The 17,194-nt window shown below is 38.4% G+C and overlaps 1 protein-coding gene across 2 annotated transcripts in view; it reads left to right on the top strand.

The window, feature by feature from the left end:
* ARMC9 (armadillo repeat containing 9) overlaps nt 1-17,194 on the top strand; it is a 70,650-nt gene that overhangs the window by 39,795 nt on the left and 13,661 nt on the right. For both annotated transcript variants that reach the window (XM_049803606.1, XM_049803607.1), the window contains 6 exons: nt 2,097-2,171; nt 3,253-3,343; nt 4,660-4,718; nt 11,553-11,657; nt 12,394-12,509; nt 16,694-16,818. In XM_049803606.1, the coding sequence (XP_049659563.1) occupies nt 2,097-2,171; nt 3,253-3,343; nt 4,660-4,718; nt 11,553-11,657; nt 12,394-12,509; nt 16,694-16,818 (571 nt within the window). The remainder of the gene's footprint in view (nt 1-2,096; nt 2,172-3,252; nt 3,344-4,659; nt 4,719-11,552; nt 11,658-12,393; nt 12,510-16,693; nt 16,819-17,194) is intronic.

The following is a 17,194-nucleotide window of genomic DNA, read 5'->3' on the forward strand; positions in this document are numbered from 1 at the left end:
AAGGAAAAGGTGGAAAGAAAAATTAAAGATAAAAAAACCAAGAAAGGAAGAAATGGAAAAAAGTAAATTGGTTTTGTTTCTCTTGTTAGACCCTCATGTAATTAATTTGCATGAAATTTTCCTAAAATTCACAATTCTGTAATTTTTCTTTTTTTGTTGGGCACTGGTCTTTCTAGACATAATTATGTCTTCCTTTAACAAATGTTGGCAGCTAAGAAGCAAAGTATTTCAGATGCATAGTTATCATGCAGTCCATGTGCCTTCTTGATTGCAGTTTCTGATGCTGTTTAAATGTCATCTCACACGAAATCATCTCAAGCTTAACTAGTTCATTAGATGAAAAATGTGTGGTGCAAGCCATTATGCAAAACCATCAGGTGCAAAGAAGCAAATTTGCTAGTAGTTTTAAGGAATATTATAAGAAAGCAGTATACCTGTGTCATTCAAGCCCTAATATCTTTTTATCTACAAGTTCGTTTAACCTGCCATGTAACCCTTTTGTGGTTCAAGTTTCTTTTCTGACTCTAGACATGCTTGCATCTTAGATGCTGAATTAAACTACCTCAGAGGAAAATGCTAAAAATTATTAGTTATTTCTACCCAATGCTTTTCAACACATCACTCTATCTGCTGTCTGCTGTATAAAGCATTGCTTTAGCTGTCTCTGCAGAGGGTCACTTCTTTAACTGTGGAGTAAAATTCAAGGCAGGAGAAAATGCAGGCAAATATTGTATGAAGTTGAAGTCATAGGGAGGCAGCATTTTTACCAGGCCATTCTAGATTGATTCCTTGATGATGGTGCAAGGTGCAATGAAATATAAGCTCTGGTGTCTCATGTTTATACCCAATGATTATATCATCAGGTTTTTTTGTTTATCACTTAAACTGAAAATAGAGAATAAATTTGGAGGAAGTGTTTACTCCACATTTTATGAATTTATTAGAAGATGTAGATCAGTTCTTTACTAGCACTGTTTTGATTAGGATGAAACTTGGCATATCTTTATTGTACTGTTTCACTGGCTTTTTTTTATGAATCATGAGAGTTAATACAATACATACTAATACAAAATAACATCCCAGTCCCTAGACTGAAGTATTTGGAAAATGCTATTGTACTGTTGAACTCTGTGCCTTAGAATGGCCTTAAAATTTCTGAGAGTGCATTCTTACAACCTAGTTTGCACCAGCACAGCTGATAGAAGTTTTGTTATCAAAGTCAAAAGTAGAAGGCAACGCTCTTGGGTGCCAGGAGAGCTTTCTGAGAAGCTGTGGAATCCTTGTGTAAATCCCAATCCCTTATCTTGCTTCCTGCGCTCCCAGCCTAGCTCATTGTTCATTTTTCCAAAGGTATAGACAGAGAATGACTGGAAATCTTTGTGCTCCAACAGTAACTGGCCAATACAAAGGGTCACATAAGTGCTGATTAAATTAGTTTGATAGATCTGGTGGATTTCACTAACCATAATAATATAGAGCTTTCATACTAGCTGGGGGTTTTTTTCCTCTGCTGAGGGACAGTAACAGGCAGCGAAGTGAGAGAGTGTTTGAAAACTGCTACAGCTTTTATCATCCTGCCTAAGGCTACAATGCTTGCAGTCTGTCTTGAGCTCATGCTGACACAGGACACAGTCTTGTCCCTGTTATTTGTCCTATTTTTTGTACTGCCACTAGTGTTTGTCAGAAACTAACCCTTTTATTAATTTTTGTTATTTTTTCCTCTTTTTCTTTTTTCCTCCATCCTCCTTCCTTTTTCCTTCTTTTTTTCTTTTTCTCCCTCTCCCTCTCTCTTTCTCATTTTTCTTTTCTCTTTTTTTTTTTTTTTTTTTTAGGGCTATGTCAATTTGCAAGAATACATTTTCAGAAGGGGGGGGAATCGGCATGCAGCAGTACTGATTTAGATCAATCATATCACAATATATTTGCATTCTAAAAGTTCACTGCTTCCCAAGTGAGAATTTTTGCAAGTGCAGGCTAGCCTGATTTAAACTCTCTGAACATAGCTGTTCTGCACCTTCACTCTTAAATTTTGCTTATAGTCAGCTGGGGTGAATGTAAGAGTTTTTCTAAGTGATATGACTATTTCTTCCTCTTAGATACAACCATACGTGAATGGAGCGCTGTATAGCATTCTTACCATCCCTTCTGTCCGAGAAGAAGCCAGAGCAATGGTAAGAAGTGCTATTTGCATAGCACAAAGATCAAGGCATATGCCACATATGGCATGCACACAGGTACCTGTTGAGCAGTGCGCAGCAGGGCTGTGAGGTAGGAGACATGGCATTTCAGAAGGGAATCCACAAGAGGCCCTCCACCCTTGGTATTCAGGCAGGTGTGAACGTATGTCTCAAATGCTTTTGCCATATTTGCTGGTCTTTTCCCAGAAGTGGAGCCCCAGCAGTGTGAAATTATAAATTAAAGGTGTTACTTTAGAATAGTGTTGTCCATCTAGAATTTCATAGACTGGATGTGGCCCAGGAGATGCTTTCACCTGACTTCCTACTTCTTCCCCTTATTTAACTCATTCTGCACCAGTGAATACTCACTAAGAGGATGAGTTCCTCTTGCTGCTTTTGTTTCTGCCTTAGACATGGCTAGCTGGGGAAGGCAGCAGGAGGAAGGTTTTAGCAGAACTAGGAATTGTTCTCCTGTGAAAGTTAGTCTAATGGTAATGAATGTGTTTTGACTTCTGGATTTGAGGAAGCTGTTCCTGGGATAGCAGTGTATCTTTATATCTTAAGGATTAACCTAGAGAGTTACATCTGACAACAATTATGTCTGCATTTTACCTCACAAAGCACAGAGGATTGGAAGTCATCTTAAATGATTAAAGACACAACATCAAACCTATAAGGGGCCACAAAGAGAGAAGCTGGGTTTAAGAGGTCAAAGTTGGTCCTGCTTTTTACTTTCCTTCTCTGGACCTTGCACTGTTGTATCTGTGAATGCAAATTTGCCCTTTTCTGTTGACTACTGCGTACTGAGTTCAGAAGGCAGAAGCGGCAGATCTATTGTAAAAATTTGCTGTTCGTCATGGATACTTTGTATTTAAACCTAGAAGCAATCTAGACAGCATATTTATTTTGGTTTTGGGAAGTATATGGACAAAATGGAGGGCTTAGAGCTGGACACGGTGGTTTGTTTCACACTACCTTTGTTTTTCCTGACAAAACAATGGCTTTTTAGCTAATAAAACTCTGTCACTGTGGTCACATGAAATACTGATCTAGCAATGTTTTCCACTACTTCCAGGGAATGGAAGAAATTCTGCGCTGCTTTATCAAGGAAGGAAATGCAGAGATGATCCGACAGATTGAATTTATTATCAAGCAGCTCAATTCAGGTCAGAAGAACAGATGCAGCTATCTGAGCTGTAAATCTTTCACAAAAGCCATAAGAAAGCTCATGTTTTTACTTGGTGTTGAAACTCTCAAAGAATAACAGTAGTGTGATGGTCTGAGAGAGGGTGAATAGTGAATGTCCAGATTTGAATGTCAGATGTATTTTAAAATTTCCTTTTGTGTTACAATTAGAAAGGAGAAATAAAAGGCTAAGTAGTGTCAATTCCAAAGTTTTGGGACAGTAAATAGAATGACCTTGACTGTTTTCTGTCATTACTGTGAGGCCACTAGCATGAGAGACTGCTCTCAACGGCAGAAATAAACAGGTGATACAATTTGTAAAGCAGGATTTAGGGACTAGATCTGTCTCTGCTCACCTCTTGCTCTGTTAAGAAATATAGCTTTGTTAATCTTATCCTGAACAGGGCGCAGAGACCATCCTTTTTGGAGAGTATGTTGATGGGTCTGAGGAGTTGTAGATGCTTTGTTAATACAGACAAGTATGAGGAGGTGGAATATTTATTTTATTTTATGTTCCCTGTGGCTGAAAGGAAGGCTGAAGATAGAGAAAGCAAATAATGAAAAGGAGGTGAATTCTGATTAAATCTTTCTGTACAGTAAAAATAGAACAAGTTTGACTGCTTTCTTTGGCTTTTGGAAAAAGCAGAAGACAGCATATCTTATGGCTCTAGCTTGTAAGAGAACAAATAAAGTATTTAAGCATTGTGTTGCCACTATGCGATATTTGTTCATCAGGGCTACAGAATCGCTCCTCTTCTACTTGTGAATGGTATTTTTAAAAGGTTTTGTCTGATTGGTGAGTAAAAGTTGAGTGTACAGATTTCCAGCATAAGCCTGGCTGCTTTTTTCCTAGGGAAATGAGTTTGTCCAAAAGCTGCAATAAGTATTCTACATGACTGCTATCTTTTTACATGTAAAAGCAGTATAATAGTGAAGTGTTTGTAGGGAGAAGTAGAGTCTTTTATTAACAATTAGTTGAAAAATAGACAAACTTGCAAGTGCACACACTTTCATTTAAGTCTTGTTGATAAATACACTGAGACATCATAGTGGGATTTATGAGAAAAGAACTGTTCCAGAGTGTGTCTGTTTCTGACACTTCCTCAGATATGAATTGATTTCAGTGATTTGTAGAATGCTTTATAGGAGCAAATAATTCTAATGGTTATCTTGAAAAGAATGGGATGTTTATATGAGATGCAAGCTAAATAATACTCTTGTAAAAGAGGGGCAATGACTAGAGATTCTTTTACGTGGTAAATGTACTCTTACACCATTTTGGTTTGCTTCTTTCTAGAAGAGCCGTTAAATGATAGTATTGTGTCTGATGATGAAGAGGAAGAGGAGGATGAGGAAGTAAGTATAAAGGCCTTCTGGCACCTTTTAGAAAAATCCTTAACCTGCTAGACAGAAAATATTTGTGTCAATAAACCATGCTTTTTTTTGGGTGGCTTTTGGTTTTGTTTTTTACTTTAGTTATTCTTGCATTAACAAGAATATTGGATCTGTTTCCACTGCCTTTTCTTCATTTGAGTCCTACTCTTTTATTTTGGCAAGTCACCACCTCTGTGATAACTAAAGGATTATAGCTTGAAATGAATGAAGAGATGAGATATTGTAGCAGTAGAAATCTTGCTTTCAAGCAGACCCATTTTGGCAATAAAAATAAAGGAAGCAAATGAACCAGTTTATTACCAGAATAGTTTATGAACAGGTTGTCACTTTTTCTTAAGGTATTGTTATCTGTTCAGGGTGTGACTTCTTCTTTTGCTATTTAGAAACTTTGAAATAGATTTAATAAATTGTGTCTATGTAATGAAGGAAAACAGTAATTACAAATTAAGAAATAAGTCCCATAAGAAGAGAAAAAAAAAAATAAAATTGAGAAAGTAAGCATGAGAAACTATAACATAGTAAATATAAACTGTAGTAAATATAAAGCTGTGTATTTCCAGCTCTACTAATAAATGCATTTTATACCAATACTTCAGCATTTTTTTAGAAGCTGTCTTCATAGAGTAATGGAATCCCATGCGTAGGTAACACAGTGTATGCAATCATCTAAATTAACAAGCAAAGCAAGGTGTTAAATGATGTGAGGGAATGTTAAACCCAGTCTTCACTGGTGATGTTGCCATTGCTACTTTGTGGTAAGTGCATGGGGGGTGGGGGGTGCATGAAAATACACTGTGTAGGCAGTTACGTGGCAGTTCTATCCAAAAGAAGTCTACCGCATAGAATTTTTCTTTTATTAAAAAGTGTTACATGAGAAGTTTAAAAGAACAGCTATAGTAGATGTCCTTGGAACAGTGTCTGAACATACTTAGGTGGGTGTATATGTGCATGTACGTTTATAATCATGTATTTGCCCTGAAGAAGATAGTGACATTGAAAGTTAATGATCTTTGCAAAATGTTCTTGTCTTAGAAATATTACCAGAGAACGTATTTACTGAAAACCAAGTTTTTAGACAAAATGCAAGTTTTTTTCCTGAACCAACAAAGAATAAGACACATAAAACTTACCAAGACAGTTGCGTCCACGTTCTACTAACTTGTTGCACATTAACACAAATACTAGAGAACAGTGACAACCATGCTACAGTCTAAAACTTGCCCTGTTACTGCAGAGTGACTGAGTGCATTTTCAAGTGCACATTGAGCCTTTTGTGTTTTGAAAGGAAAGAAAAAATGTAAATATCCCAGTTTTAACAGGTGTGGTGTGCTCTCAGCTGCCATGGGGTGCAACACCTTGCAGGATCCAACCTTTGCCTGGCAGTGTCCAGGGAAGTTTTGCACTGGTTGTGTTATTTAGCTAGTTTCTGCGTTGTGGCACAATAGGTGGTGAACACATGAACTAATTACCCTTGTGACTTTGCCTAAATTCAGAGCTATGTGGAAATTCTAACTTTAGAGCTACGAGGAAGTTTTATTTAACAATCGGCTCTCCCCCTTTTGTCCTAAGGGGGTACAGTATTCTTTTTTTTTTTTTTCTAATAGGATTAGATTATTGTAATTGTTTCACCTCCTGCAGTCTTGAAAAGAGTTTTCAGTAATCTTTACACTCTTCCCACCCAAAAATCAATGCTTGATGTGCAAGATGAGCTTTCTGGGGATTAATCATTATAACTTCCCTTTGTTTAATATGCTGCTTAACACCCTTTAACTGATGTTCCAAGGCTTTGAGTGTCTTAGGTGTATTGCGAGAATTCAAGGTGGTGATATTTTTGCTTGAACTCTAGCATGCTTTTCTGAAGGATACTGGGTTCTGTTGGGCAAGCACAGAGATAAGGAACTCCTTCATGAAAGGTGTGGCATTGAATTGCATGATAGTGTTGAACGCTTTCATTACTTTACCTGCTCTTGGGAACGAAAGGAAGGTGAATTCTCATATTCAGTCATACCCCCCAGACAAGCTGCTGCTGCTCACGATCCCAGCTGAGGCTGCATTTTGAAATGCATTTTTACCACATTTTTACCATCATGTGATTAAAACAGACTTTTGTCACTTCTTATTATTTGACTCAAAAATAACAGTAGGCTTTTGAAACAAAGAAGTGTCTGATTCCAGTTTTTCATTAGTTTTGCCATTATATTAAAAAGAAAAAGTCTCGTTAAGCCAATTTTAAAACTTTTTCTAGTGTAACATTAATTGTGGCATGTTCTAAATCCTTATTGCTGCTGGGAACTACAATTCTGTTCTGCTGCAAGGACGCCTGGTTTCTTAGTCCCTCAGTTTAGAAAATAGTTTATAAACAGCTTGGCAGCAAAATGCTACACAAAATGCATAATGTTGTTACTTTGTTAAATAAGCAAAGGTTTGTTGATTCACTGCCTCAGTCCTTGGAGCCCTTTTGTATTTTGGAAATGCAGTGGGTTATTGTTCTTTGATGGGGTTCTATGATAACATCTGATGTTGTGATCTGGCAACAGAAAGTTTTGGAAAACTTTATCAGAAGTCTTGCCTTTACGTAACTTTTAAACTACTACAGACTGAGTGTATTTCAGAATATGTCCATATATTGCCAATTTAGTGACATGCATTCAGACTGCTTACTGATAGTATAATTTGTTGCTGATTCACTCAATACCAGTATTTATACCTTCACAACTTAAGAAACAACAGAAGGACACTCCTATGCAGACTTAGTTTGCAGGTTTTGCCCCAGCTTTGATCATTTCCAAGAGCATGTGAAGGTTCCCCATGCTGTTACTATTACCTTTCATGGCTTTTTGCTTTTATCTGTGTCTAATTTAGAGTTGTTGAATTCTCTCTTGGCTTTGAGCAGATATTGTGGTAGTGACTACTTTTTCCTAAACACCGGCACCAAGATGCAGTTGAGCCTGTTGGAGTTTAATTCTGGGATTTCTAAGGGCATCATACACTCAGAAATTTAAGATTCTGTAATGGTGACATTGGAGTATATCAACTGAATTAAAAAAAAAGTCTATGCCTATACTGTTATTCAGAAATAAATTGGCTTTCAGATTTGTCTGCTGAGCTTTAAATTAACTAGTGTGGAGCTCAGGATGCTGGCTTCTGGAGTACGTACTCACCTTCATTATGTTAGCCATCTGGGGTGTGTTGACACACACAGTCACAGTGCATATTTTCTGGCACTTAATATTCTCTCAACTGTTCTGTTAAATACTAACTTAATTTGTCTTCAGTATTTGATCTCTACATTTGCTTTTTATTTGACCTGGACCATCTTTAAAAGCTGCTTGTAAAAGTGAGTATGTGATATTGTAGCTCTAACTCAAAAGTTTGTAACTGAACTTGAGCTACATTAGATAACTGTACAGTGACAATTTATCAGGCACCCTCTGATTGCCTGTCACTCAGCACCTGGCAATAAAATCAGTAAACTGCCGTGTGAAAATACACTTCAGCTAGAGAGTACATCAAAAGAAAGAGAGCTTAATTGCAGACCTGATCACAGGACTTCAAGCCATTACATTAGAGGACTTTGCTGCCAATGTCTGCTGCAGTCTGTGAGCAATGGTGAACAGGGCACCAATTGTATTATTTCAGCAGTGGAATGACGGCATATCTGTCAAAGCTCTCTTTATGTACGAGGAGGCAGAGGAGGGCCACGTTCAGGTTCAGTTACCTGGTATATTAAATAAAGTCAGGGAGCAAGGTTGGCAGGGAGAGGTGCTTCCCAGAAACCAGAAACTGGCGTTCTCCGTCTGACAAAATGTGTCAGTCAGAATATTGGAAGAGGTGGAACGTCGGGAAGCCAAGGCAATCTGTGAGGAGAAGTTAAATACATCGTGCATGTAGACAGCTGGATGAAAGAGCAGGGTGACACTCTGACTGTAATGTGTAACACTCTACCCAGTGTAGGCAGTCTTCTGTAAAGCGTCCTTGGAGAAAACTGTTAGCTCTTGATGCTGGATTAACATACCGTATAAAAAAAAATTCCAGCAGACTATTTGTAAAGCTCATTTTTGCAACTTTTTTTTTTTTTTTCAAAGTACAGGATGTTGTGGAGCTTGGAGTGTGGGGTTTTTTTGTTGTGCTTGATACAGATGATTGTTGTCTACAAGTTTTTATCTGTGTTTTTCCATTTTCTGGGTTATTTTTTACACCTACCTAGCTACCCAGGCAATTAGGACCTAATTGCAATTTACCTTGCCTTGGAGAGAAAGGCAGATTGAACATCTTCCTGAGGTCCTATACAGCCTTATCTTTTATGGCTTAGTGTCTAGAGAATGCATCTTTAGGGGGATGAAGAGGATTAACAATCTGGTATCTTCAAAGCCCTTACAGAAGAATGAGGGTTTTTTATTAAATCCACACATGAACAAATACATATGGAAAAATTTTACTAAACCTTAGAACACTGTGTGGATTATTGGCAGTATTTCTGTAACTGCTTCAGTTGCTCCCACTCAGGTATCTAATGTCTCTTAAGTTTAACAAGAGCATCAGAAGCACCTGCACAAGGCTGTCAGATATGACTTGGGACCTGTGGGAAGGCTTGTGACCTTTCAGAGCCGCAGTGGAAGACCAGGCAGGATATTTCAAAGTAGGACTGGATGGTGCTGTGGGCTAGTGAATTGAGCCCTTTCCGTCTATACTTTTTATCTCTGCTTGATGCCTGTGAATGAGGAGGTGATGAGCAATGACAATAACTAAATCAAAACAAAAATTATGGGTTTTAAGCCATTTGGTACAGAGGTCATTGAACTTGAAAAAAGGCAAGCCTGTAGAGCTCTGGGGAAGCCAACACCTACTTGGTCTGAGTGATGGTAGTCTCATTATTTTGCACCAAAGACTGGAATCAGGCAGCCATTTCCATTGTAGGAAATACCTTCCCTGTACACACTTCAGTCGTTTTTTCCTCATGCTGTTTTTGTAAAGCACTGTCCAAGCATCCATATTCTTGGCTAATCTTTGTGGCAGAGGGTATTTCTTAATTTGGCTATTTAAAAATATTTGAGTCTAAATCTCACTAAAGCGAAACTGCTTTTCATTTTCTTTCTGCTCCAGGGCTCATCAAAGTTCAGTGGCCATTGGTTTTTAATGGAGTTTGTGCCAGGCTCTCTACATTACTATTACAATATACGTTTTTAGAATTATTCATTTACTTTTTCTGACGGTCATTTACATTTACTGCCACAACCTGTTTCAAAATCAAAGCACATTTTCTTCATCTGGGGTGGGCCTTATTTAGGGTATCTTGTGTGGCACAGGAGATAATTCTTTTCAGTGGCAAAACATGAGCAAAAATACTATCTTGTTCTTGTAATACTACTTTCGGTTTGCTGGAGGAGTCCCTCAAACTTTAAATTTTCTTGGCTTGTAGATCTGTAGAAGCTGCAGAACTTCCATGAAAGATGAATCACCCATAGATATGTTAGAAATAGGCACAGGAGAGTGAATTCTTGGTACTTATCACTTGAGAAGTTGATTATATTTGGGTTTTGTGGAATAAAGTCAACAGAGGATTGTTGCCTTCTTGTATGATATTTGTATCCTAAAGTACAGATTCCAAGAATTTTGTACCAGTCCCATATTGTCAGCTTTAAAGCTTCCGTGCAAACCTGAGTAGCTGCTGCTGCTGCTTCACATTGCTCTAAAAACAGCTGCTGTCAGACCCCTGTAGTCTCACCTTTCAGGAACCACTGCTTGAGGAGGGGTTTTGAATGCCCAGCAATAAGGATTTTCTTTTTCTTGAGCGATTAGAAATTATGCCTGTATTTCTTGAAAATTAGTGATAAAATGTTTGGTCTTCCCGTCCCCCACCTTCTTGGGGAATAAACAGCAATAAATTACTTTGGTTTTTTTTGTCAAGCTAGAGGGACATACCCCAAAGTGCTGAATATGCATATGGGTGTTTTGATCTCATGGAATGCTAGCATTATGTTCAGGAAAGACTATGAATTGTATTAAGGTGCACTTACTTTATTTTTACCGTTAAGCTGTTATAGTCTAGCTTAAATTTATGCTTTTATTACTGCCAGATTATACTGATACGTAACAAGATCCATATCAAGTTTCCTACCATCCTCTTTGCTTGAATGATAACTTTCTTGTGCCTTTTTTTTTTTTTTTTTTTTTTTAAGATTGACTTACCTTATGTTTTGGTTTGACTTTTTTTTTTGAAACAAGGGTAGCCTTTTCTCAGCCTCCAATGCGGCTAAGAAATGCCATCAGGTTGGTTTTTTCAGTCTGTACTGTGTGACTAGATTGACTTGGGCAGATCTGCAAAAACTAAACCTCCGAACTTCACACCAGCTGCTTGTTAATAAGGATGGAGCATTGCATCTCTTCAGACTAGCATGCAGACTAGTTCTATAAACATACTAATGACCAAGATTTTTCCTGAGCCTTTATTAGGACAAGCAAGGAATAATTATTTGGGGTTGGAAATTTGAAGGAGAAGAACTTTTGAAACACATACTGTACTTTTTGGCATAGCATTTGTGGAAAAAGGTGTGGTTCTTTTCTTCTTTCAGGATTCTTTAGTTTCTGGTTATATCAAAAGTTTAGGTGAGTTTGTCTTTAAGTGTCTGCTTTTTGGGTGGAAAATGCTTGTAAGTTACCACATACATATGCAGTGCTAACAGTCATGTATCTGGACAGTACATATCATCCCAGTGACTACTGAAGTGAGAACTAAATTTGAAATGAAAAATTCTTGGAACCTGGGATCAAATAACATGTGTGTTGCTGTTGCAGGAGGACCATGACATTATGGAGGCTGATCTGGACAAAGATGAGGTTTTGCAGCCTCAGCTGGGAGAGCTTGCAGGAGAGAAGCTGCTAACAACTGAGTACTTGGGAGTGAGTACCACTCATTAGGATCTTGGAATATATTAATTTGCTGGGTTGTTTAATTTCAGTAGTTTCATCACTTTCTAAAATCTTTTCTTCAATTTGTTGCTTGAAAAGCTGGGTTCTACCTCCATAGCAGTCCAAATCTTTCACAGTCTCTTAGCTGCTGTTCAGAAAAAGTAGAGTAAGTTTGAGAAACGTAGCTACCCTCTCACAGGAGGTGGTCAGGCTGTGGCTTAATAATAAGCTAAAGGCAGCCTTAGGGTTCTAGTGCTATATCAGTGACTCTGTGGGCACACAAAGCAAAGTGCTGCGCAAGTTAATACTGGAACACTCTGCTGGTCTGAAATTCTTCTGAAAAAATAGTTGAAAAGTTAACTGGTCCTGCAGGCATTACACCAGATCAAGTATTGTGTGTCTTACCTCAAGCAGCAAAACCCCATTAAGTAAAAAAGCATAAAGTTTGCATGAATGCCATTTAGTGTGCTGTGACTAATTTGAGACAAATGTGACTGTATACATTCTGGATCCTGGAGTCCATATGTCTACCAGTGATGATGAAAATGTGACCTGAGATAAGATGTCATGGAACAGCCCACAGTGATTCCTGGGAATTTTATCTAGTGACACCAGAATGCAACTTAGTTTCTGATGCAATGTTTCTATAGAACTTTCTCTAAGGCTCTGGTTACCTATCTTTCCACTGCATTTTTTTTTTTCCATTTCTTTATTTCCTGTGTATCAGATCATGACTCATACTCCAAAAACCAAGAAGAAGCTGTTTCCTGGTGTCCATCAGAGTATAGATGAGCCCCTCCAGAGACCTGTGACGCCAGGTTATCACAGAGCTGTGTACCTAATGTAAGTCCAAACAAATGAGACCAAGTTGGATATTTTTTTAAGCTCCTTTAAAAAACAAAGCAACAAGAACAAAAAACCCAACAATGCCTGATAAATAAACCTTCCCTACCTAAAAGTGCATTGCCACTGTAATTTCTTAAAGATTGTTTCAAAAAAAGAAAGGAGAGGAATATTGTAGGCAGAGAAATGCCCATTGGTTGAGGTCACATACTTGGAATAATTGAGTAAATATTTACTGATCAGTTTGATTTAAATTTGCATTATATCCTGCGTGTTCATGGTCCTTTCATCTTCTCATAATCTATTCGTAAGTTGCATGGAGTGTCTAAAATGCCTGGGATCTTCCACTTTATAAGCAAGAAAGTACATTGCTCTGGGGAAATTTGCTACACACCCATAAGAGGACAGATTAAAAAGAAAAGGGGAAAGACAAAAATCTTGTTATGTTGTATTTCCTGCTTTGGAAGAAATGTGTTTTCCAGCAGGAGGGTCTGTGATACCTTGCTTTTGGTGTGATTGGTGTCAGAGTTGGAAGGCTGCATTGTAAATGGAATAAAGAAATCTTACAGTATAGAGCTCCTTGAATATGCTCTGCTTTCTGTTAGAACAAGTATATCTTAATCTTTTAATTTCTGAGATGATACTTCTCCTTTTCATTGTCCTGACTGAGGAAGTAAAATACCAATGAGATCTCAAATTTAAATGGTTGTTTACTTTTAGTTGCATACAGTTTGGGATTTGATCAAATCCAGGTAGCTGCAATACAGGCAGCAGTTTATTATGAGGATTTAATGTTTTCATTTCTGTAGAAACTTAAGCTGAGACCCTACAAGTCACTCTAACGAAGTATAGATAATAGTACTCAAAAGTCACACTATTGGTATAGTTAAGTACATTAAAACGAATGGGTAACCTGAAATACAACAGTGTAATGAAGTTAGAATGCAAAGGTGGTTCTTAGGAGAACGTATCAGTCCTGAAGTCTGAAGACTGTCCTGTGTCATCCCCCCTGCCACTCTTTGCTTTCATGTTCATATTTTCTATTTCTTAAAATACAATTCTTCCCCATTTTAGTGTGGAAGATCCATACAGAAGGCAGTGGGGATTGATTTAGGCTGTAGTTACACAGGTGTAGTTGAATCTGATCGAAGCCTGCTGTTTTACATAGGGTATGGTTGCAGCTTTATCCTGCCCATGTTTATTCCCCCCCACTATCTTGTGCTGGTATTAGCACTCGTACAAGCAGGTGATCTGACTGGGAGCCCTCCTGAGTCATCCAAATATGTCTCTTTATCAGCTGTGCCATTCATATGGGATTATATTGATTATGTTACCAGGGCCTTAGAATGGACAAGTGTAACATACCAGATCTGGGCATGGAAAAAGCCCTGGAAGACATTTCTTATTTTTAAAAAAGCAAGATGGATGAAACACACACTACCAAAGCAGGAAAAGAACCTTTGGCTATCCCAGGGCAGCATTTGTCTTGTACAGTCTTGATTTTTCTTCTGAGTACTAGCCTGGCAAGAATGGCATCTGTTTGAGCATGGCACCTACTTCTTCTGCCTGCTGTAGCCTGAATGCAGATTTGGATTTTTTACTTTGTGTCCTTTCTCACAGTGGTCAACTTTTTCACCATCATAAGTGTCCACAGCTTTTGCAAGCCCTCTCCCTATATATTAAATGTGTGTGTGTAAGAAGAAAACAGCAACTAATTAATATAAGCTTATATTAGTAGCATAGTTAATTATCTAATCATTTTCCTGCAGTCCTCCAAAAGAACTGCAGGCCTTAAAAATCTAAACTGGCTAATACATTACCAAATATACAGTGCCACTTTACTGTGGGGTCAGTGTTACCAAGTTCAAGGCCTCACTTTCCCTGCACAGTATTTTGCCCATGGTGGGCTGGGAGACCTGGACTGATTCTGTGGAATTGGCTGTTAGGGTAGCCTTACAGCCTATTTAGAAAGTATTTTTCAGGAATAAATCTTAGTTACCACTGGAGTGTCTAAGCATTACATTCCTGCTTTATAAGTGGAGAGAAGAACAAACTTGTGAAAATAAAGTGACTTTCCTATGGGAAGTCAGAAAAACAGTGGCAAACCCAGGGGAGTGGCCTTTATTTCCTGGTGCCATGTAGTGCGCTGCAATTTATGCATCAGAAACAATCTCTAAGTGATTGCGTGCCTCTTCTTTACCACCATCTACCCAGGCAGTATGTTTAATTAACAATATCCCAGGATACCGGAGTGACGCTAGTCCTATATTTTCAAAACTTGAATCTCCTTATGAACAGCTGTGCAGCTCATGCCTGCACAGGACAACTTCAGGTCACTGCTGGATACAAATTAAAAACACCTTTCTACCATACTGGTTCCAGTAGCTTTGGGTCTAAGAGAAGTGTTAGTTTGATGGTGTGAAGCAGATTGCCTTACTGTGCAAACTAGGGAGGAAAAATGTAAACAGCAGAAATCTAATATGGTGAAAATGTGAAAATTAATTTCCCTCCTGCTCTGGCCAAATGGTAGAAATAATATGAGTGTTTGGTCCTCCCATGTTTTAAGCAGGAAGAATGAGATACCACCCTGAATGACAAGTTTGTACTTTATATCTAACTAATTTGTGTGCAAGAAAACTGTAAATAGATGAAGACATTCTTGAACCAGATTTTACAACAGAAAAGGACAAGCTTTGATGGCTTTTATGCTATTCTGATTTTAGTATGAATTAATTTACTAAATTGAGGAAATACTCTCTCAGGAAGCCTTGCAAGAAGAAGACAATAAAAGTGACCAAATCTTAGCTGCCTTAATTTGAAAGCAATAGCTGAACTGGATGAATTTCATATTTTTAAATAATAATTTAAGTGGCTTGTGTTTGTATCAGATGAAATGGCATGAAAAATGTCAGACTTTTAGCCTCGTATGCAGCTTGTCTACTCACCAACAGTCCAGGACAGTTGATCTGAATTATCTTAAGTTTTGGATTCAGCAGAGTAGTTAAACTACATTAAACATTTGTGTAAATTCTTGCATTCAGAGTTGAAGTGAATGCATCTTGTTTGAAGTTCTTCACGTGAGACTTGATGTAACCTATTCCATTTTAAAAACATTGTGAAAGAGGAAGCATGATGGAGATACTGTAACGTATCTCTGCGAGTTGTTGGTTCATACCTCCAAAAGTGGGGGGCAGACATATTTCCAGTGCTGAATAGAAGTATTCACACAGAACATTAATGCAGAATAGCCACTGCACATGTAGCAGCTATTCCATGCTAATTTTTCTATGACTTCCCAGTGCAGACAAGGCTCTAGTTACTTTAGAGGAATTGTCATGGGATCCTATATGGACAAGCTCTTGCTGTTTGGAGCTGAGGGAGCCAGGAAATACTGGAAGCTGCCTCTTCCCTCCCCCCTCCCACCCCTTCCTCTTTAAAGACTCACTGGCTGAGATCGCTCAAGGGGGACTGAACTACTTAATATTCTGCTAGCTGTTTCCTTAGAAACTGATTTAGCTGTGAAATCATTAACTGCCTCCTTGGAATGCATCCTTTCTAACTACAAATATAGTCTAGTTACCTTAACCTGATATTGGGCAGGGAAACTTTCTGTGTCTGCCAACTTCTTTTCACACCCCTCTTGCTTCTGCTGCGTTTTATTGCTTATTACTAAGCAATCTTGTCCCTGTTCTGTCCTTCAGCTACTTCAGTTTCTCATTGATCCACCTCACTGGGAAATCAACAGTTGTGCTTCTTATCTACTTTGGTTTAAGTCTGTATTGCATATTGCTCTGCAAAGTGAAATCCTTGTAATATTCAGGAGCAAATCTTAAATCCTTGAAAAAGCTAAGTATTGAAGACCTCTCAGGCCCACTGCTACAGTCTTTTTCTTTAAGTGTCCTGCTGGTATTTTGGATCTTCAGACTGCAAGGAGTTACGGTTTCCTTTCCTCAGCTCTTTTGTTGCAGTAGGAAAAAAAATATGTTAAATTTCAACTATATCTAACATCAGCTGGTTTAGAGGAGCAACAGTCATGCAGTTAAATTATGTCCTTAGCATTAAATACAAAATAATTTCAGTATCTTCTATGTCATTGCAGGCAATTAGAAGAAACTATAATTTACTCTCATGCAACTTTTTATACTGCAAGAATTCATCGCTCCGTATTCTCCTTTCTCCTCCAGGCCAGAAAACGATACCAGTTCTTGTCATGATAGGGATGAGAAGCTGCAGTCTCTTCCAAGTGGTCATCCTCCCATTTGTGGTGGGAGCAGGTCCAGCGTTTCTGACCTCTGCATTTCCCCTTCATGTAAGCATATTCTGTGAATGCTGTTGTTAACTGTTGCTGTATTTCTTGACTGGGGCAGGTGTTGGGGGCCTAGCTGGTGTGTTGTAGATTGTTTATTTTTTTTAAATGCAGCCTTGGAACTGGCCCTCTGTTTTGCAGACCCTGGGGCAGGCTGCAAGACCTTGGGCCACACAGTTGGATTTTGGCTCAAGCCAAATGAATGGCTACAGAAGGTAATGTGCGGTCAGCAGAGGCCAATGGTCTCACTTGCCTCGCTCCATGTCGCTTCCTGTGGAAGCGCCAAGGATCATACCCAGCGTTTCCAATGTGTACTGTTATTTCACTCAGCGATGTCCTCTGCCTAAGGAAAGAGCTGCAGCCCAGAGACAGTGCACTT

This window comes from Accipiter gentilis, chromosome 6 (assembly GCF_929443795.1).
Source record: "Accipiter gentilis chromosome 6, bAccGen1.1, whole genome shotgun sequence".
NCBI classification, from domain to species: Eukaryota; Metazoa; Chordata; class Aves; order Accipitriformes; family Accipitridae; genus Astur; species Astur gentilis.